This window comes from Mirounga angustirostris, unplaced genomic scaffold, assembly GCF_029215605.1.
Source record: "Mirounga angustirostris isolate CCGP_5_RB_7025 unplaced genomic scaffold, mMirAng1.0.hap1 SCAF_10, whole genome shotgun sequence".
In the NCBI taxonomy this organism is placed as follows: Eukaryota; Metazoa; Chordata; class Mammalia; order Carnivora; family Phocidae; genus Mirounga; species Mirounga angustirostris.
In genome coordinates, this window is record NW_026991718.1 from 22,019,070 (window position 1) to 22,040,933 (window position 21,864).

Genomic DNA, 21,864 nt, shown 5'->3' on the forward strand with positions numbered 1-21,864 from the left:
GGCGCCCTATCTTATCATTCTTAAAGGGACATGACTACAGGCACTCAGACTGTCCTAGCTGTGGCTGCCAGAAGGTCTTACACAAGGTTTTGCTTCTAATAGCCCCCTGGAAGGCATTCCTATACTCTTTCAGTAGCAGCAGTGAAATCCTTTTGGGCAGAAGGATTCTGGGAAAAGCACATAGTCTTAGGTAGCCTGGGTAAGTGTGTTCCAGGTGAAAGAAGCCAGGTCATCATCAATTACGGACAACCACTTGCAGTTAAGCCAAGGTAACTCCTAGAATCCCAGCTGCTCTTCAGGAAATCCCAGGCTCAGCTCTTCCCTGAAGCTTTTAAAGTCATGCAGTTGAACAGAACTTTCTGCAGTGATGAAATGCTCTCTATCTGTGCTACCCCAAATAGGCACTTGAAATGTAGTCAGTATGATAAAGCAACTCAATTTAAAATTTTATCTTAATTACAGTTAAATCAGCCACACATGGCTAGAGGCTGCCATCTTGGATAATGCAGCTATAGAGAGATGTAAATTAGAATAATGGAAAACAGCAGGACTGGGTGGATCAGGAGCAAGAGCATTTCCTCTAGCTAAGGGTCCTGAGGTATTTCCTTCACTTTTACCACCGAGAAGGCTCTCTGCATTGAGGGAGAGCCAGTCAGTGGCTTCCACAGTCCAGAACCAGGATCCAGTGCCGAGGAAGGTGGCTGCAGTTAGCACTACCATATATTGAATGTCCACGTTTCCCAATGGTTGAGGAATGGGCTGTTTGGAATCCCTGAATGGTAGAAAACATCTAGGAATTCCATCTATCGACATATAGTTGAGGTAAGTAAAACCTATAGGACCAAGATATCTTACCCAAGGTCAAATGAAGTCGAATATTTCTGCTAAAAAAGTTATCCCTTCTATTAAAACAGGTTACCAGTTCTCAAAGTTACAATGCACAGAAATATAATTAACACTAAAACCAAGTTGAATGCAATTTAATCTTTGTTATTCAAGACATTTTGTGACTTCTCAGTGCCTGAGGGTCATGATGAACAGCAGGTCTGGGAGCCTAACATGCATTTGTTGTCCTATAACAAAACCCAGCCGTTGCTTTTTTGAATTAAGTCCCTCATATTAACCTTTTGACTTGTCACTTGTGGCTTTGTCATAAAAGAGGACAGAAGAATACAGAAAATTCCTGTTGTTCAAGCTAGCTGGTGGTTTAAATCCCATCTAAATGGGGATAATGGCCTTGAACATAGAAAATTAATGTTACAGTCCCCATTTATGAGTCCCGCTTATCTGAGAGTGGAGGTGGGTAGGAGGTAAGAGGTCGCTGGTGGTAATCCAATTTTCTTCCATTCTTCCTGTATGAGACACATATTGTTTATTTGCTTTGGGTCCTAGGGTACCCTGTATTTGGACATGTGGCCAGGCATTCTAATCAATATAGCCAGTAGTTTTAGTCAGTCGTCCTTCAGCAGAATTCAGGAAGGGACAAATTTCACATCATTATATATAACCTGGAAAACGCTGGTGACTACTTTTTGATCTCTGAAAACTAAATCTTAATGCACAATCAGTTGACTGTCCCACAGTAATCTAACAGACAACCTAACCTTTTTTGTTAAGATGATGAGTACTCTAGGGGCGCCTGGGTGGCTCAGTCGTTAAGCGTTTGCCTTCGGCTCAGGTCATGATCCCAGGGTCCTGGGATCGAGCCCCGCATTGGGCTCCCTGCTCGGCGGGAAGCCTGCTTCTCCCTCTCCCACTCCCCCTGCTTGTGTTCCCTCTCTCGCTGTGTCTCTCTCTGTCAAATAAATAAAAATCTTAAGAAAAAAAAAATTAAAAAGATGAGTACTCTAATATACTGCTTTTCAAGCCATCTGTAGCAAAGGCTGTTTTTTTCTTTTTTCCATTTTCAATCCACTGTGGACTAATAATTCTGTAAAATATAACAACAATGAAATAAAAACAGAAAAGACTTCTACAAAATACCAGGCTTAATTTATTATTACTATTATATTCATCAGCTATAGCATTATTCTGTCAAATGCTATAACTGTTGCTAATTGCTTACTCTTAATTCCTGTTCAGACCCAGTGACAGTTTACGGCCCGGCCTGAGGATCAGACTTTGAGCGGCCTGGGCTCTAACACACCGCTTCTGTCACACAGCTTAATATCTGCCCATTCTGCAAGGAAAACACACAGCTGCTTATATTAGAGGTGGGTTTTTTTTTTTTTTTCTTTTTAAAGGAAGCTCTATGCCCAGTGTGGGGCTTGAACTCAGGACCCCAAGATCAAGAGTCATGTGCTCTACCGACTGAGCCAGCCAAGCGTCCCTAGAGAGTTTTGAGAGTGTCATGTTCAGGGTAAGTAAGACCAGGTAGTTTCTTGAAGGTCTTCTCACTTGGCTGATTTCAGATCTGGGTCATTTGGGTCCGCACCTGTTCAGGGCTTCTTCCCACCACATAAGAAGCAGGCTCTTTGGGCTCAGACTGGGCCACTGCATCTCGAACTTTTTTTTTTCTACCCTGGCCCTCCTGAGCAGCCAGTTTTGGATATCAAGAAATAACATTTAGCTTGAATGGAATGATGGAGGAGGAAACAATTAAGAAAATCGGGTGAAGTCCTATGAAAGGTATTCTCACAGACTCTTTGCCCTGCCAAGAAGACTTTCATTTTCTTTTCTTTCTTTCTTTTTTTTTTTTTTAAAGATTTTATTTATCCATTCATGAGAGACAGAGAGAGAGATGCAGAGGCAGAGGGAGAAGCAGGCTCCCCGTGGAGCAGGGAGCCCGATGCGGGACTCGATCCCAGGACCCTGGGATCATGACCTGAGCTGAAGGCAGACACTTAACCGACTGAGCCACCCCGGTGTCCCAAGACTTTCATTTTCTTTCTTTTTTTTTTTTTTTTAAAGATTTTATTTATTTATTTGAGACAGAGAGAATGAGATACAGAGAGCATGAGAGGGAGGAGGGTCAGAGGGAGAAGCAGACTCCCTGCCGAGCAGGGAGCCCGATGCGGGACTCGATCCCGGGACTCTAGGATCATGACCTGAGCCGAAGGCAGTCGCCCAACCAACTGAGCCACCCAGGCGCCCCTCTTTTTTTTTTTTTTTAAGATTTTATTTATTTGACAGAGAGAGACACAGTGAGAGAGGGAACAGAAGCAGGGGGAGTGGGAGAGGAAGAGGCAGGCCTCCCGCTGCGCAGGGAGTCCGATGTGGGGCTCGATCCCAGAATTCTGGGATCATGCCCTGAGCCGAAGGCAGATGCCCAATGACTGAGCCACCCAGGCGCCCCAAGACTTTCATTTTCTATGATATCTGCCTGGATTTGTAATCTGAAAATATCACTTCCAATTCTCCTTGGGCTGTGGCCTTGGGGCCACGACTCAGGTGACTACTGACTGTACAACTCCTTAACGACTTCAAGTGTTTCATGATTACATGTTTCGCTGGATGCATATTGATGGACTGCTTAATAGTCCTTGTCACAATATCTTGGCAAATAATTCCCCTGAGCTCAATATAAGCTGTTTTGCATGTGCCGTCAGTCTTACTTCACCAGAGCTTGGATTTTAGTTTGTTGCAGGGTGGTCGTAGGTAAGTTAATGTTGCTAAGAAAACCGGAGGAAATTTTCTACCTGTTTTTCTTTTGTTCCATCTGTTAATTTTTATCTTGAGTCATTTCACGATTTTGGTTTCTACTTGGAATTTGTCATCTGAAAAAAACTGCTATATAGCCGGTTGGCTATTTTGTTTAATAAGAATATAGTTCACCATGGAAAAGTATCATGAATGGATAACAACAGTTTCTATTATAAAAAAGGTATTTTTCTTTTGAAGAAATCTGAGAATATTATGCAACATGTTTAAGCTTAAAGAAATCTGTGTCTAAAGATTCCAGGTGGTCTAAGCAAAGTCACCCGTATGGGTTTTGGCTGAAGCCATGCTTTCTCATCCTCTCTGTATGGACACCCAGGCTAGAACCGAGCGCGGGGCTGAAGGGCCGACAGCTGCACTGGGGCACTGCAGACATAAACAGCTTGCCCAACGGTACAGATGCCACTGTACACGGTCGTGCCCAGACCAGAATAAAACCAACGGCACTGTTGCTTTATCAAACTCCTGACTGTGCCATTTCCCCAAATACAGCCCTCTGCTGTCTATTCCTCTCACATCCACTCCTGACGGTTGTATGATTCACTTCCCAAGTTCAGTTCCACAACTCAAATATTTTCTATTTTGCGTTTCTCTTTGCCTCAAATTCAACAGACCCAAAATAACACCGATCTCAATCTTCGAATTGGATGAGATCCCAGGGGACATCCAATTTTGACTTTCATGGCTACATGAATAGCATTTATGAAGCTTCCAAGAGGGGTTCTCTAATCTCTCCTTTTACGACTCCAGCTCGAGGGAACTCCCTCTCTTCCCAGAGCAGCCATTTTTGGTACTTTGCTTCCAATACCAATTCTCTGTCCATGTTTCCCCGGCCAGGAAATATCCTCCTCTTTCCAGTTCCCAAGCCCGTTAAGTCAGCAGCATCTGATGACTCCCCAGGCCCTTCATTTCTAATCAAGTACAGGATCGGTCAGGCCTACAGCTCCCTCTCCAAGCCCCATAATTCTTAACACGTACTAGGTTATCAATAATTAATGGATGATTAACTGACACTTCAGAGTTCAACCTTAGAAGATGTGCGTTTCTTACTTTGAATCTTGTGCTTCATGTGATGTTTTTGACCAAACAGCTAGATGAGAATTTCATCAGGTTAATCCTAAATTAGAAATAAAACTACAGCTCATTAGCAGATGAAATGATAATTGTATAGTTTGTACATCATTGAAAGATGCCTGTGGAGAGAAGAGTGCTGTATACAATGGGAAATGACATTGCAGAGAAATTTTGGTAAAACTGACCCAGCTCACAGGAGTGAACTCGTTCTTTTAAATCTCTCAGATTTTTCTTATCCTTTAGTGTGTAGACTGAGTCTAGCTTTCCTAAAATAAACTTTAGTGTTCTGCCAGAATGCTAGCATCTTAAAATTTCATTAAACACGCAAACATTGAACCTTTGGTAGCCAATTTTATTTTCAAATGAGTTCAGCCGGATGGATAGGAATAGGGACTATCGTATCTTACTGTCATTTCCTTACATACCTGAAAACAGAACCATGCCTAAGGATTAGTTAGAGGTAGTTCATTAAGGCCCAGATTCCTTTCTGATCCAAGAGCTAGTATTAGAAGAAATAACTTAGAGATGAGTGAATCACCACTCATTAGACCAAGTTTCCAAAAGCTGTGTTGCAGCAAAAATTGCTAAAAACCGGGTGACTTCTGCTGTTTAGAAGCCAGAGTATAGAAACCCAGTGGAGTAGGCAAATTCCTCTCACTTCTCACCCTTCACTTAGAAGCTCAGTAAGTTAAAGGAATGCAGCATTAAGCTACTTCCCAGAGGACTCAGTGAGGTAGAAACGAATATAAAGGATAAGGAAAAAGACCCTCTCCTATTTCAATCTTTAACAACCATACAAAGCGGATACTCAAGCAAAGTGCATGCACATGCGTGTTCACAGCAGCACCGTTCACAACAGCCAAAACGTGGAAACAGCTCAAGTGTCCATCAACAAACAAGTGGATAGACAAATTATGGTCTATACAATGGGATATTATTCAGCCACAAAAGGAATAAAATAGATACATGCTATAAGGTAGATGAACCTTGAGAATATTATGCTAAGTCAAAGAAGCCAGACACAAAATGTCATGTATCTTATGATTCCATTTAGAGGAAATCTCCAGAATAGATCAATCCACAGAGACGGAATGCAGATTGGTGGATGCCAGGGGCAGGAGGCTGGGGGGTGGGGTATGGGGGGAAACTGCTTAATGGTAGGGAGTTTTACTTTGGAATGACAGAAATGTTCTGGAACTAAGAGAATGGTGGTTGTCCAACATTGTGAACGTACTAAATGCCACTGAATTGTTCCCTTTAAAATAGTTAAAAAATAAAAACCAAGTCTTAAAACCAGACCCTTGCCTCTAGAATCCTCTCCACTGTCCTTTACACTTACCTTGCATACCATGGACGTCTTTGCTCCAAGCCTGGCAGCTTGGACACACTGGTTGGCACCTTTCCCTCCAAAGCCAATAAAAAACTTATGTCCATGGATGGTTTCTCCGGTTTTGGGCAAACGAGAAGTAAGACTGCCATAATTTAAAAAGAGAAGGAAAAAAAAAAGGCACCTTGGTAACTGCAATCAATTTAAGTTCAGAAGAGAGAGGGAAGGTTCTCTGATGAGTCTAGTCTTAGCCATCAGAAATGCAAGCAGAAGTAGAGAAGATCACCTTTTCCTTTAAGATAACACTTGGTAGTTGGCCTCGATATCCAGAATGCATCTGCTGACAGGATGCCTGCCCATCCCCCCACAGTCCCACCGCTGCGCTCCTAGAGCCACTTTAGTTTCTATTGTCGGCTGCATCAGGGGTGTTCATGCATGCCTCCATTTTTCATCATGGGGAGCTCTTGGATGGAAGTCCTTTCCAATTCCCACTTCCCAGCACAGACCTTTATTCACAGTGGGACTTGTACGTGGGACCAAGTTAATGTGTGTTTCTGTACTGGTTTATCTGGTCACTTTAACAAGAAGTAGGAAGTGTACCAGGGCTCTGGTAACCAGGTTCAGAAAGGACCTAAGGAGAAGAGGGAAGTTGCAGTTCTAGGCGCTAAGGAATCCCATTTGTTTCCTGGCAGGTGGGGCAGGAGTGGGTTATTATTTTGATGGCAGGATAGGTGTTAGTCCCAGTCCATCCTGTATCCCACCCATTTCAGGTACTGACTCAAAAAGAGCATCTATTCTTAAAAAATGGAGTCTAGAGAGCTAAGTTTAGTTGAAAACTTTTACTACAGAAAATTTCAAACCTATAAAATTAGAGAAAACAGTATATTGACTTCCCCACCCCCATGCACTCATCACCCAGATTCAACTGTTATCACCTCCTAGCCAACCGGTTTCAGTCTCTACCATCGTGCACTTCTCCAAGAGCTAAGGATTTTCGCTCACCTGTTACTGCCTGGTGAGGGTAGTAGTAAAGGAGACAAAAGGTCAGAGTAAAAGGTTTCCTCCAGGTCTGATTTTCATAACATTAAACTGGAAGATGTGAGGAAACATCTTTGAAGGACAGAAGATGTGAAAATGGAAAGGGTGAGTGTGAGTGAGTGAGTGAGGAAGATGGGCTTGATCAGCATGAGGACTGGATGGCCAGAAAGAAGTGGGCCGAGGGCCAGATGGAGCGATGGCAGGTGTGACCAAAAAGGTTAATTAGCTTTAGATGGGAAAGAAAGGCCAAGAGGGAAGTTCACGACAGTAAGTCGATTGAGAACCTACCCTGTTTTGGCAGATCTGAAATTTATATTCATTTCCCACCTAGGCTGTGATCTATCTGAAATCAGTCTCTTGTGCCTAATCTTAGAGTACCCGGACAATGCCAGTTCCCACAGGTCACTAACAGCCTGTTTGCAATGGAATGATCTATGACTGATGCCAAGAACACACGATGGTGTTGATAATGACCAAGTTCAACCTGTGCATCTCCTTTATGTAGTTCTAAAAGTCTCAGTAAATTGGGCTAACCTACTCCATTCCCTAACACTGCAGTGTCAAATATGGCTATTTGAGATTCAAAAGAGACTCATCAATAATTTGAAAACATTCTATTCCACTCCTCCCCTTTTCACTGCTATTTTTACCTCCAATTCTAAATGCATTTATAGTACTGATGAAAAAAAATATCCATCTACAAGGTTCACTTCTGAAAAAGGTACTCAATCAAGAGAAAAATGGTTTTAATGTAATGTTATTATCCTGTCATTTAATTTAGCAATGACAAGTGATGATGAGATTTTGATTTGCATCAGAAATCTTAAACATTTTAGGATTCTGTTATGAACAGGCAATGATGAGTAATCTGTGCGACTGAGTAACTATGTGACTTCTTGGCTTATTGATATGCTGCTACAAACATCCTTAACAACCTTAAAAAGAAAAAAATATCCAATGTGGCTAAAAACAGGCCAAATAACTTAATTAGTAAGACTGTCGGTATAGAAACTTATGACTTCCACTATGTTTATACTTAGATCTGGGTCCCAGTCCTCTGGTTTGAATCAAGTATATTTTTTATTATTGGCTGTAGGAAATCATGAAAAATATAGCAGCAGATGATTATTGGGATGTGTATATATGGGACGGAGGAGTGAAATCGGGGGTACAGTGTTGTGTTTGATGTGGGAGCAGATGGCTGGGATTTAAAACTCCTTTCTAAACAGCTTATATTAACACAAGCACTGCACTAACTTAGCCATCACTAAAATTTCTCCCTCCTTTGGAATTCTACTCTTTTCTTTCTGCATCTCTGCCCTACTCTTTCTTTCTTCCTTCAATTGTAGACTCTCCCTGTATGGGGACAAGGACCAAGTCTGCCATTTTATCCAGAGTGCCTGCCACTTAGCATGGGCTTAACATATTTTTTGACTGAGTGAATTTTTTAAAGAGACTTCCCCTGTCTCCCTGAAGGGTAGCAGAATATGAATGGAGGAGCTCAGGACACACTGGCCAAATGTACCACTTTGGTATAGTGCTAATGTTGGGCTGTCGGCCAGTGAAAAGTAGCCAATGGAGGGAGAGGCTTTCTCTGAACTGCCCCTTATCTGCCTCAAGACCAGTCCCCCCAAAAGACTCAACAGCCATGAATCCCCTCCCTGGGAGTTTCATCAACCAGCAAGGACGGACTCGTGTCACAGACAAGAAGTCAACACCACACCCAGACAAACGTCACAAACATCCTCATACCTCCTATTTAGTCTACTGAGGGCCAGTTCATCTTTCCTAAGTCATTTACTCTCCCCTAAGAGGCCTCCCACTGCCCTTCCCTATCAAGAAAGTTGAATTCTTAATCACCTTGGAGAGTCACTCCTTTTCCCCTGGGCATCACCCATGTATACCTGGGGCATACAGGTTAATACATTTGTTTGTTTTTCTCTTGTTAATCTGTCTTTTATTACCATGGTCTCAGCCAAGAAGTGAGGAGAGAAAATTAGCCCCTCACTTCCACCTCTCTTTTCTGTGTCTCCCCTGGGTAGCTTCCATTTCCTACTTCTGAAATGCGGATGTGGCGGGGTTGATGAATGGGAAGGAGACTGGTGGGGATATTCAGTTGTCTGGCAACGACAATCCCATGGTTTACCAGACCTTGCCCACTGCATTCACAAGTATTAGCAGCACTCCTCTCCTATAAGTAGGAACTCTAACTAGAAAACAGACTATCATTCTTCATTCATGTGTTAATTCAACAAATGTTAAATCGGTGTTTTCCAGTCTACCTCTATGGGACAAAAGCAACTTGCTGACAATGTAATAAATCCTAACCCTAATGCAAGCAATATATGAGTGGAAAAAAAATGTCTGAGCACAAGATTATTATGATCTGATTCATTTTTTTTTCTTTTAAAGATCAAATTGGCTTTATTAAGCGATCTGTGAATCGGGCAGCATCTAACAGGTAGAGGGGAGCGCCCCAACTCATGTTTCTTAAAGATAAAAAGATATATGTATATGTTGTCATAATATGTAAATGCACAGAAAATGAAATGTTAATGATAGGTATCCATGAAAAGGGTGGAGAGAGGGAGCGAAAGTTCATGTTTTACTTTATATACAGAGATATACGCAACAAGAATATATTTGTGCATTATGGGAAGCCATTTGTTACTACTTCAGATTCATCTGGCTTCTCAGCATCTTTTCCCAGCTACCTGGGCTGGTAGCTGGCTCCTTGTAGGTGCAACCTAACACAGCCTTGCCCAATGCCACTCTCTTTCCATTCCAGGGTTTCTGTTCCTTGGTCATAGTTCCCCGGCTGTCCGCAGCAGGTAACCAGTTAAACACATCAAGCATCTTTGTATAGGCTTTTCTTGCTCCCTGGATTATAGCCGTGCACAGATTATATGCTCTTAGACCTTTGCCTTGTGACCTTTCTGTTGAACCCAGACTAAGTTTACTGCTTATTTTATTTTATTTTTTTAAAGTAAATGGAATGGAAAGCGGAGTTGAGAGCAACTAGAAAGTTAGTTACAGACAGGCAGAAGCATTCCTGAGGGGCGCCTGGGTGGCTCAGTCAGTTAAGTGTCTGCCTTCGGCTCAGGTCATGATCCCAGCGTTCTGGGAGTCCTGGGATCGAGCCCTGCATCGGGCTCCCTGCTCGGTGGGGAGCCTGCTTCTTCCTCTCCTCCCCGCTCAGTGTTCTCACTCACTATCTCTGTCTCTGGCTCTCAAATAAAAAAAAAAAAAAAAAAAAAAAAAGCATTCCTGAATTATAAATCCTAATTTACCTTGAACTAGGCTTTCCTATCTCTTTCCTTATTAAAATCATGAAATTAAGGTCTGGCTCAAGAAAGGACCTGCACAACGCACCATCCCCTCGATGAAAGCATTAATATGATTTGCCCCAATTCAAACATGAGGTTTAGCAGGGTGCCACGGGCAAGGGGTTAAAAGGAAAATAAAAAGGGAGCAGTATACTGGTAGTAATACACTGTTGCTACCCTTTAAAAATTAAAAATTGAGTGAAGTTTCTGAATGAGGGAGAAACCGCAGACAGAGAAAACCAATCATAAGAAATATATTTGAATTTAAAACAAATTCATAGCTTTAAAAATGTCACATTTTAAATTCGCACAGGAGGAAACACTGCTAAATGTTCAGATGGCCCCGCAGTCTTCTGGGCTCTGAGAGGTCACGTGGCTAGAGCCTAGTTGCGCAAGGCATCAGGCCTGAGCCACTTACTGATTGTATTACCTTTGACAGCTTTTCCCTCTTTGAACCAGCTTCTTCTCTTGCAAAACGGGTTTAATAATACTTGTCAACTCCTTAAATGCCTGGGTTTTGTGCTCGGAGTTATTTCACTGACAGGTGTTATCAGAACAACTAATCAATTGCTTTTAGCTTCTTGACAATGATGTGCTTGTTACAGATTCTCAGCGATGATTCATAGCAAAGGAAGGAATGACCTGGTGAAACAGGGATGAGAAGTCTTTCCACCAAAGAGGTCACACTCTCCCGGCTCCAGCCCAAAGTCGAGGAATGATATGTTGCTTTTTGGCTTTTTGCGTTCCATCCTTTCTTCTGCCTGCAAGCTTGTGACACCCTGTATGCCTCTAGAATAGGGGATTGTACTATTATTGCCCAATTAAAATTCATTACACCCATTTATTATTCCTATTGCCTGTACTCTTCAGCTGTATCTGTTCTGCTCAGCATTTGTGTATGTCACATTTATAGGAATGCATGTCATTTCCAAACCAACCTAGTGATCTCTTTCTAGCTCTGTAAAAAACAAAAAAACAGCTTCAAATCTTCATTCTGTGGTTCCTAACCCTAAATCTGCAGACACAGGATTTATTTAAGGGAATGAAAGCTGAATTATGCTTTAAACCATTAAAAAACAAACAAACAAACAGATTTTGATTATTAAGTCCTATTTTTCCTAGCTAACCAGTCTGGGGCTAAAAAGTAGTTTTGCCTGAAGATGTAGCTATCCTTGAATTTATAGAATAGATACGAAGAATATTGTTCACAAGTGGCCAGCTTTTCAGAGTGTCCTATCCTTGAACCTTATTTAAATTTTGCTTGTGTGAAAAAGTGTGAGAGGCACGGGGAGAGCCAATAAAGAGGAGTATATTATGGTCTTACATGGCTGCCTTCCTTCCCATCTCTGCTCAGATGATACCTCCTTGGAGAGGCCTTCCCAGACTACCTTACAGGAGATGTCCCTATTCCTAATTTTTGTTAAGTATTCATGCATTCTGACAAGGAATACTATGTTTCTGGATCAGAGACAGCTTTTTAATTACTCATAATTGTGTTAGCTGTGTCCCAATCTCCCCCAGGGTGACATGAGAGGAACTTCCAAATCATGAATTCTTGGGAGTTTATATAAAAGCTGACACAGCTGTTACTTCTCCCCTCTGGGGTGGGGAAGGAGAGGGAGAAAACACGGCCTAGTGACCTTGGCTTTGTAATATAAACGAATCCTCTCAGGGGAGCGAAGGGGTGGGAGATCTCTAGATTTACAGCCCCTAGAATGTAAATAAATGTGTTCAAGGAAGAAGTCCATAAATCTCTCGAAAAGTCTCTGACTTGCAAGGTTTGTTTGCCATTCAAACATTCTTTAATCCTGGTGCTAGTGATCTTTGCTCAGAAAGTCCTGATGATGCAGAAATGTGAGAGCATTCATGGGAAGAACATTCATGGTTTCCCAACGATTTTCTTCAGATCAATAGCACTGTCTTGACATTGTAATATTTATTTCTCTCCTCTCTCCCTATCTTCTTTTGGATTAATTGTATTCCATTTCATCTTCACTACTGATGTTATTAACTCCCTTTTTTTTTTTAAAGATTTTATTAAGTAATCTCTATACCCAATGTGGGGCTCGAACTTACAGCCCTGAGATCAAGAGTTGTGTGTTTCACCGAATGAGCCGGCCAGGCGCCCCTCCCTTTTTTCTATTTTAAAAAGTGATTGATCTGAGGTTTACAACGAGCATCTTTAACTTACATGGCTTATTTTCAAGCATTACCACTTTATTTGTAAGTGTAATTTATTCTTCCATTTCCCTTCCTAATCTTTGTGCTAGTATTGTTACCTATTTTACTTCTGTAGGATATAAACCTTACAACACTGTGCTATTAGTTTTAATTTAAACTATCAATTGCCTTTTAAAGAAATTAAGAAATGGAGGAAAGAAGTCTTTGTATTTGCCGGTATATTAACCATTTCTGGGGCTCTTCATTCCTTTGGGTAGATCTCAGCTTCCATCTCGTATCATTTCGGTTCTGCCTAAAGAGCTTCCTTCAGTATTTATTGTAGTGCGTGTTTCTGGTGATAAATTCTCTCAGCTATTGTTTTTCTGTCTTTATTCCCCCTTCATATTTGAAGGAGATAAAATTCTATGTTTACAGTTTATTTTTTAGGCACTTTAAAGATTTCATTTCATTTTTTTTTTTTTCCTGGCTTGCATTATTTCTGACAAAAAGCCTGCAATGAATCTTTGTTCCCTTATATGTAACGTCGGGTCCCCCCCCCCCCGCCCCCGATGCTTTTAAGAGTTTGTTTATAATTGGTTTGCAGGAATTTGATTACAATGTGCTTTGTGGTTTACAGTATGCTTATCTTGCTTGGGGTTCATTGAAATTCTTAGATCTATACATTTATAGTTTTCATAAAATTTGAAAAATTTTCAGCCATTATTTCTTCAAATATTTTTTGTGCCTCAACTACTCTTCTTAGACTCCAATTACACAAATGACATACTCCTTGTCCCAGATCACGAAGACTGTATTTTGGTCATTTTTTCCTCTATGCTTCAATTTAGATAATCTCTCTTACTGTCTTCAAGTACACTGATCCTTTCTTTTGTAATGTCTACTGATAAGCCCATCAAGTGAATTTTTCATTTCAAAAATTGCATTTTTCATTTCTTAAACTTCTATTTCGTTCTTTTATGTATCTTCCACTTTTCTCCTCACTACATTCATGTTTTTCTTTAAATCACGGAGCATTTTATAATGGCCCTTTTACAATCCTTTTCTGCTAATTCCACCATCCCGACCATTTCTCTATGTCAGTTTTGATTGGTTATGGATTACATTTTCTTGATTCTTTGCATGCTATTGATTTTTGAATGAATGCTGAATACTGCAAATGTTACACTGTTGTCTTAATTTTGTTGTATTTTTCAAAGGGTTGAACTTTGCTTTTTTTGGGCAGCTAAGTAACTCATCTGTTTGGTCCTTTTGAGGATTGCTTTTGAGATTTATTAGGGAGAGTTTAAAACAGCCTTTAGTTTAGGGTAAGTTTACCCCTTTTACTAAGTTGTGGTCCTTCTGGGATCTCTACTGAATGCTCCAGGGGTTCAATAATGTCTCTGGCCAAATAGAATGCAGTACCTCCCATTCCTGTATAACTTCTGGGAGATGTTCAGCTTAGAGCTCTCTAGTAGTGGCCCAGCTTTGTGGAGTCTCTATGTATGTCCATGTAGTGTTTAGCAACAGACTAAAAGGGACTCCTAAGCAGACTTCTGGACCCTTCCTTGATTAGCTCCTTCCTCTCCAGTACATGTTCCCACAAATTCTAGCCACCTTAGTCTCCCTAAGCTATGAACTCGGTTTTCTCAACACACTGACATTGCCATACTTCCTTGGGTTTCTTTTCGCTGTGCCATGGTTAGTAATGCGCCTCCGGAACTCACCTGTTTATTTCCTTTCTCGTCGGGATAACATGCCTGTTGTCTAACATCTGACTGAAACAGCTGCTTCATTTATTTTGTCCCTTATATATCCCATTTTCTTGTGGTTTCTGGTGGGAAGGTAAGTCTGGTACTAGTCACTCTATCATGGTCAGAAGTAAATATTTTTTTTTTAGAAGATTTATTTATTTTAGAGAGGGAGAGAGGAAGAGAGCGCAAATGGTGGGGGGGTGGACAGAAGGAGAGGGAGAGGGAGAATCCCTGCTGAGCACGGAGCCTGACACAGGGCTTGGTTCCTGAGATCATGACCTGAGTGGAAATCAGGAGCAGGCTGCTTAACTGACTGAGCCACCCAGGTGGTGTCCCCAGAAGTAAATATTTTGAATGGATGGTCTACACCTTGAAAGACATTTATAGAGATAGCTGAGATGACAGATGCCTGCGTACATCACAGAGTGAGGTGAGTGCAGTGCAGAAGTGCTGTGTATGAGCGTAGCCCAGGGAGACAAGTAAACCAGTTATTAAAAAGCAATATGGCCTGAATAAAGGAAACAAAAAGGGGCCGCATCCTCCTTCATCCCTCTGACACAGGATTGAAGAATGAGTACAGAAGGCACCGGGAGAGGCATATAGGTCAAATAGTTAGAAACATATTTAAAAATGAAAATGCCATCTGATGTCAACCAATCTTTTTGAATAATTATACACAGACCTCCTCCCTCCCAGCTGAGCAAAGTTCTGGACAAGGAAGAGAAGCTTGGATAGAGAGGTAGAGAAGGAGCTAATCCTGGAGCTAGAATGTGCGGGAGGAGAGGGCAGGAGAAATATGTGTGTAGGGGGATGAGTGAGAGGGGACTGGACAACTAGAGGATGCAATAAGGTATGTGGGAAAATCAGGATGCAGAAAAATAGAGCAGAAAGGGAACTGGTGAGACTAAAGCATTCATCGAAGTTCCTGATGAGAAACATTTTAATTCATTGAAGAAGGCAAGTATGAATAGTGACAAATAACTACAAAACCGGTATTTTATTTTCTGTTTTGCCAGTTAATTATAGTAAACTTTAAATTTCAAAATGACTTCTGTCACCACACTGTAATTATCTAGGCTACTTCTTCCTGCCATCTGCTGGTGTAGGTTAAAGAAATACAAATGGAATTAATTTTATCCTAAGCAAAATATAATTAGAAAGATAAATCAGTGTACAAAAAAATAATGTATTCTGGAATCAATTATTAAAAATTTTAACTTATCTACAATTTTTGATGTTTGGTGCTCATGCTTCTTTCACATTCCCATCATCATGAATAATCAAGAACAGATTACATTTGAACTTCACAATAACGTTTGTAAGATGGGTTAGAGTAGGCGTTATCTTCACTTTGGCAGCCAGTGAGCTACGTGAGATATCATTCTTGTCCTTTGAGCCCTTCACTGGTTCCCAGGGCCTAAGGAATAAAACCCAAACACCTTAGCATGGCTGATGAGACCTTTCTGTAACATCTAATCTCTGATGCTCTACGGACCCAGCAGCGGCTGTCCCCGGCACGCTCCATGTACGCCCACGGCCCTGACTTTGCTCCTTGGGTCATCCCAGCTGGCCAGAAGGTACCCCCTCCTCTTTTCTGCTGGGTTAGCACCTGCTTGTTTTCTAAAGCTTGGCTCAGGAGGCATCCATCCCATCCAGGCAGTTTTCCCTGTACTCCCACAGAACCTGCAGGCGCTAACTGCATCACACTACAATCATCTCTCTTTGTGTCTGTCTTCTTCTTTGGACTAGAAGTTCCTCTGGAGCAAGGATCATGTTTTACTAATTGCAGTATCCCTAGCACTTAGCACAGTCCCAGTCTTTCAATAGTGTACACAAGTAACCAAGATACTGGACAGACATTCATCACGAAGCTCACCTCTGTCCTCTCCCAAGAGTGCAGACACTAGGGTGTGAGGAGCTGGAAAAGGAACGGATCACTAAAGGAACTTGTTTGTAATACCACACGGTAGTGTGCTTCCTTTGTCATGTGCAGCTTACTTTTTTGTTTTGTTTTACAGTTTACTTTTTTTTTTTTAAGATTTTATTTATTTATTTGACAGAGAGAGACACAGCGAGAGAGGGAACACAAGCAGGGGGAATGGGAGAGGGAGAAGCAGGCTTCCTGCCGAGCAGGGAGCCCGATGTGGGACTCGATCCCAGGACCCTGGGATCATGACCTGAGCCGAAGGCAGACGCTTAACGACTGAGCCACCCAGGCGCCCTGCAGTTTACTTTTTAAGGTGTTTACCGCAAAGGGATCAAAATTAGCAAATTTCCCATGAATGATCTCTTTTGATGTTAGGGAATCTGGTTGACAGAAACAGGTTTACCAAAATATTAATTTAAGAGTGGGTAACTGATACGCAACTTTCAAGACCAATTTAAGGAGCAGAAAGGATAATAAAGGATATTCCTCTACCACTGGGTATGCATGACACTCCTCAGGTCAACATTCCTCTGGCTTTTACTTTACTGAAATTGTGATGCAGAAGAGATTTTTCTGTTCCAAGTATGACAAATCAAGAGGCTTCTGGTGGAATGCAGGTTAGAGGTTATGCAGTATGTTAGACACATGTAACCTTTTCTAGGTATGGTATATATTTTTGGCTTTTTTTTGAAGTAATCTAGGTCCTACGTTTCATCCACTTTGGATTGAAAAGCTTCTAAATTCACTTATTCCGCCATCCAATTAAAATCTTTTAAGAATTAAGCAATCATTTCCTGACTTGCCAAGGATTAAATTTAGATGCTTGGTTGAACATGAGCCTTATCTCTCAAGCCATCACTTTTAATTGGAGCATGTAAAAGGATAACACAGGGTTTTAGCTGGCATCATACTCTATCGCCATGGAAATGTAAACATGGCTTTGTATTGAGCTTGTCTCAAAGCAAGTTTTAGGGGTACAGAGAGACTGGGAGATGGGAGATAAATTATGTAAAAAACAATGCTGTAGATGTTGGAGTGCCCTAGGAGTTCAGACCTTCAGTGATCTCATCCTGCCTCACGACCTCAAATATCCTCGATACAGTGATGACTCTTAAATTTATATCTCCAGCTGGTCCTATTCTCTGAACTCCAAACTCCTATATCTGTCTTCTTGACGGCCTCAGTTGGATGTCTAACAGGCACCTCGAATATCGCATGTCCACCCTGAGCTCCTGATACTGCCCTCTTCCTAGCCAGCTTGCTCTGCTCCCAATCTTGTTTCTTGGCAAAAGTCAGCTTCCCCTTCCACATGCAGAGGCCACAGAACTTGGGAGTAATCCTTGACCCATCTGTAGTCCTCAGCAAATCCTGTCAGCTCTGCTTTCAAAATATAATCAAAAGATGCTCACTTCTTCCCACTTGGACTGCTTTCAAGCAACCGTCATTTCTTGCCTGGATTATTGTAACAGCTCTGAACTGGTCTCCCCTTTTTTGCCCTTGCCTTCCTTCAGTCTGTTCTCACAGCCCCCATAGTGATGATATTAATATGTACATCACATGAGGTCACCCCTCTGCTCAAACCCTCCAGTGGCTTTTCATCTTATTCAGGGTATGACCCAACATCCTTTAATCATTAACTGCCCTCCCCCCTCCCATTCTTTCTTCTTCAGCCACACTGGACTCCTTGTTGTTCACTGACCATATGAGGCATGTTTCCACCTCAGGGCCTTTGCATATGCTCTTATCCTGAGTATCTGTATGGCTGGCTTCCTTTCCTCCTTTAGGTTTTTACTCAAAATCACCTTCTTAGTGAGGCTTTCTGTGGGCAAGGACCTAAAATTACTACTCCCATCTCCCTTTCATGCCTTATTTTCCTCCTTAGCATTTATCTAACATACTATGCATTTTACTTATTTCTACTGATATGGTCTCTTCCATTAGAATGTAAGCTCCACGAGGCAGGGATTTTTGGCTGTGTTTTTCACTGCTGCATCCTCTGCACTTAGGGAAGTACCTGGCATATATACAAAGTCAATAAATATCTGTCGAATGAATAAAAGATGGGTGATACACGTCATAAAAAATAAAGATTATTAATGAAAGCATGATTAACAAAGATCTGTGAGCTTAATCTCCAATGAAGTTTATTTGTTGTTGGGTTTTCATGGAATTCTGTCTTTGGAGGAACTCTGACTTAATTTTCCACAAGCTTGATTTATCTTTGCATTGTGGAACTTCAGAGATGAGTGTTCAAGAAGAGAATAATGATAAACATAGGTGGCTATTAAATAATGCTCACTTTGCCATGTTGGATGAGCTAATGATATTTTAAAATTATTAGTACACAGAGCTTACTATTCATAGCAAACTGAAATTAGACATAAAAAAAAGTTGCTCATTGATTTAATTAGCAGTGTCTGGCACACAGTAATGTAATATATAAAATGAATTGGATTGGGTGCTGTCCAAGAGGGCTTGGTTACTGAAGTAGTTTTATTTCTGAAGTGATTCTACAGTGTAGGCACGGGTGTCTAAATTGGTGCCAGTTAAACTAAGAAATAAAGTAAGGGACAGGCACGAAGATACCATCTTTAGACTTGAAAATTACAAATCCTTAGTTGTTCTCCTTTATCAGCTTACAAAGTAAACAATGAATGCACACACTATAAGCTTTCAAATGAACTGCAGATGAAAAGGGCAATAAATACCAGCCAGAGGTAGATGTAGAGGCAGAATGCTATAATGGAAAGATAAAGCTTGGGAAACGTGGGTTTCCAGCTTTCACTGTGACACTAACTGGCTGTGTGATTTTGGGTGAGTCATCTAACTAGTCTCTTAGTTAGCTCACCTGTAAAATGTGGAGAATGGACTGATGGGCTTTAATGATCCCCCAAGCTCGAAGTATTTTAAGATTTTTTTGACTTTAAGCTTTATCACTGTGGTAGGCAGAATAATGTCCTCCTGCCCCCCCCCCCCACCCCAAGGATGTCTACATTCCTAACCCCCAGTACTTGTGAATATTACATTACATGGCAAGAGAAATTCAGGTTGCTAATAAGCTAACTTAAAATAAGGATATTATCCTGAATTATCCATTTGGGCCCAATATAATCACAAGGGTTCCTGTAATGTAGAAGAGGAAGAGGAAGGCAGAAAGTGAGCATCAGAGTGATGCCATGTGAGAAAGACTTGATGGACCATTGCTGGCTTTGAAGATGAAGGGGCCATGAGCCAAGGAATGTGGGAAGCCTCTAGAAGCAGGAAAAGGCAAGAAAATAGATTTCTCTTCGAGCCTCCAGGAAGGAACGCAGTCTATAGACACCTTGATTTTAGCTCAGTGAGCTCTGTGTCAGACTTTTGACCTCCAGAACTGTACTAAATTTGTATTATTTAAGCCACTAAGTTTGTCAATTTGTTACGGCAGCAAGAGGAAATGAACACAATCATGATATATACCATAACTAGCAAAGCTGGACCCAAGTTTATCACAGATGCAGGGTTTTAAATAAAAATTTTATACTCAGGTATTTTGTAAAGATCTTCAGAGGCAGGAGTAATCAGCAATCATAAGAAGTTTGCAGATAAGCCATGAGACAGTCTCTAAGAGAGTAAAATTTTTACTAGTGATTCATGAGAAGTAGAAACCTGGTTATTTTACAAAGGAAAGAAAATGGCGAGAGAAGAGACATTAGAAAGGTTATATACAACATGAGTTTCTTATTTCTCTGGACCTCAGTTTACTCCTTTATGAACTGAAGGGCTGGGATAAATAATCTCTAAATTCCTCTAGCTCTTTATTTTTAAAGGGGATGGGGAGAGAGAGAGAGAGGGAGGGCGGGAGGAGCAGAAGGAGAGGGAGAGAGAGAGAACTTAAGGAGGCTCCATGCCCAGTGCAGAGCCTTGCGTGGGGCTCGATCTCACGACCCTGAGATTATAAGCTGACCTGAAATCAAGAGTTGGACGCTTAACCGACAGAGCCATCCAGGCACCCCAAATTCCTCTAGCTCAAATAAGATTTTAAAATCCCAACAAATGTTACATGAGCCTTTGACACTCCACTCTCCCCCAAGTATGAAGAGTATTCATTTTATAAAGTATAATTATCCTTAATGTTTGATGGTCAAGCATAACAGAAAGCTCAGACTTAGTTTAAGAAGAAAGTGGCTCTGAATTTTAAACCTGACACTTATTCAGGTAGGGTGCATGGGAAAATTGCTTAGCTTTCTCTTTTGCCACTGCACCTATAAAAGTATGTTTTCAGCAATCATTATATCTGCCCCTAGCAGTCTCTCCCCCTTCCTACTCTTGGTCTGGAAATATGATTAACCTAGCTTATAAATATTTTAAGCAACATAAGACTAAATTGGTTACATACAGACCCTAGAGCTATCTTCTAGGTAAAACATAGGTGGTGCAGAGATTTGGTGACTTGATTTTCCCAAAACCTTTTTACTTATTTCCAGGCTCTCTGCTGTCCTTTGGAAAAGCAAGGTTGCAGGACAGATGAGGTCTGAACTGTGGCATGTGTGATCACTTTTAATTTTTATAATGTAAAAAAATAGTATATTTGAAAAGCCACTCACAAAAATATTAAATGAAAGCAATCTGAATGGTAGAATTTTCTTGGAATATGATTTTTTTTTACAATGAACATATTTTTGTAATTAAAAAAGCCATTTTCCCTTCCTCCCTCCCCCGCTTTTTATTTTTGAATAGGCTCTAAGCCCAAGGTGGGGCTTGACCTCACAACTCCAAGATCAAGAGTTGAGAGCTCTAGCACCCAGCCAGCTAGGCACTCGGCCATTTTCATTTTATTTTTTTTTTTTAAAGATTTTATTTATTTATTTCACAGAGACAGAGATAGCGAGAGCAGGAACACAAGCAGGGGGAGTGGGAGAGGGAGAAGCAGGCTTCCCGCCGAGCAGGGAGCCCGATGCGGGGCTCGATCCCAGGACGCTGGGATCATGACCTGGGCCGGAGGCAGACGCTTAACGACTGAGCCACCCAGGCGCCCCTCCGCCATTTTCATTTTAAAAAAAGAAAAATTAGGGATCTCTCCATCCAACCTATTTTCACTATTTGATCATTGTTTTTTTTTTTTTTTTATCGTTGTAAACATTGTGTTTATGGGTTTTTATTGATTCACACTCGGGTTGCCATAAGATAACCCATATACTGATACATACAATACTGAAAAGCAAGGTGTAAATATGAACTTTGCAGGAATGCCAACAGTCAGTACGGTGAAGGGTGATTGATCGATCGCCTTTTTGACCTCTGCTCCGCTCATTCAAGTTCAGACGAATAATACCCAACCTGGTTCATGTCACTGTTCACAAAACACCTTCCTTCATTTTGTCCTCACAACAACCCTGGGAGGCGGGCACGTTCTCAGAGATAAAATGACTTGACCAAAGTTACTTAGGCTAGTCAGGGGACAGGTTCAACAGCCTGGTCAAGAAAACCGGAGGTCTTTGCAGGCGCTTCTAGTAACAGTAAGAGCTTCCGCTACACCTGGCCTCTACGTTCCCTAACTTGACAGTTACCTTTACCAACTCAAATTCTGCCTCTTCCACGCCAGGGAGGCAGGCTGCGGGCTAGGGA

At 41.4% G+C, this 21,864-nt stretch overlaps 2 protein-coding genes across 9 annotated transcripts in view; one reads left to right on the forward strand and one right to left on the reverse strand.

Annotated features, from left to right (window-relative positions):
* The window catches only part of MRPL33 (mitochondrial ribosomal protein L33), an 86,901-nt gene extending 75,460 nt beyond the window's left edge, over positions 1-11,441 (forward strand). Inside the window, exons 4-5 of one of the 2 annotated variants that reach the window (XR_010405477.1) lie at positions 2,083-2,359; positions 11,028-11,441. The gene's annotated coding sequence lies outside the window, so the exon portion shown is untranslated. The remainder of the gene's footprint in view (positions 1-2,082; positions 2,360-11,027) is intronic. The other variant, XR_010405478.1, reaches the window with a different exon arrangement.
* RBKS (ribokinase) overlaps positions 1-21,864 on the reverse strand; it is an 89,331-nt gene that overhangs the window by 66,411 nt on the left and 1,056 nt on the right. For all 7 annotated transcript variants that reach the window (XM_064572033.1, XM_064572035.1, XM_054509670.2 and 4 more), the window contains exon 2: positions 6,071-6,203. In XM_064572033.1, the coding sequence (XP_064428103.1) occupies positions 6,071-6,203 (133 nt within the window). The remainder of the gene's footprint in view (positions 1-6,070; positions 6,204-21,864) is intronic.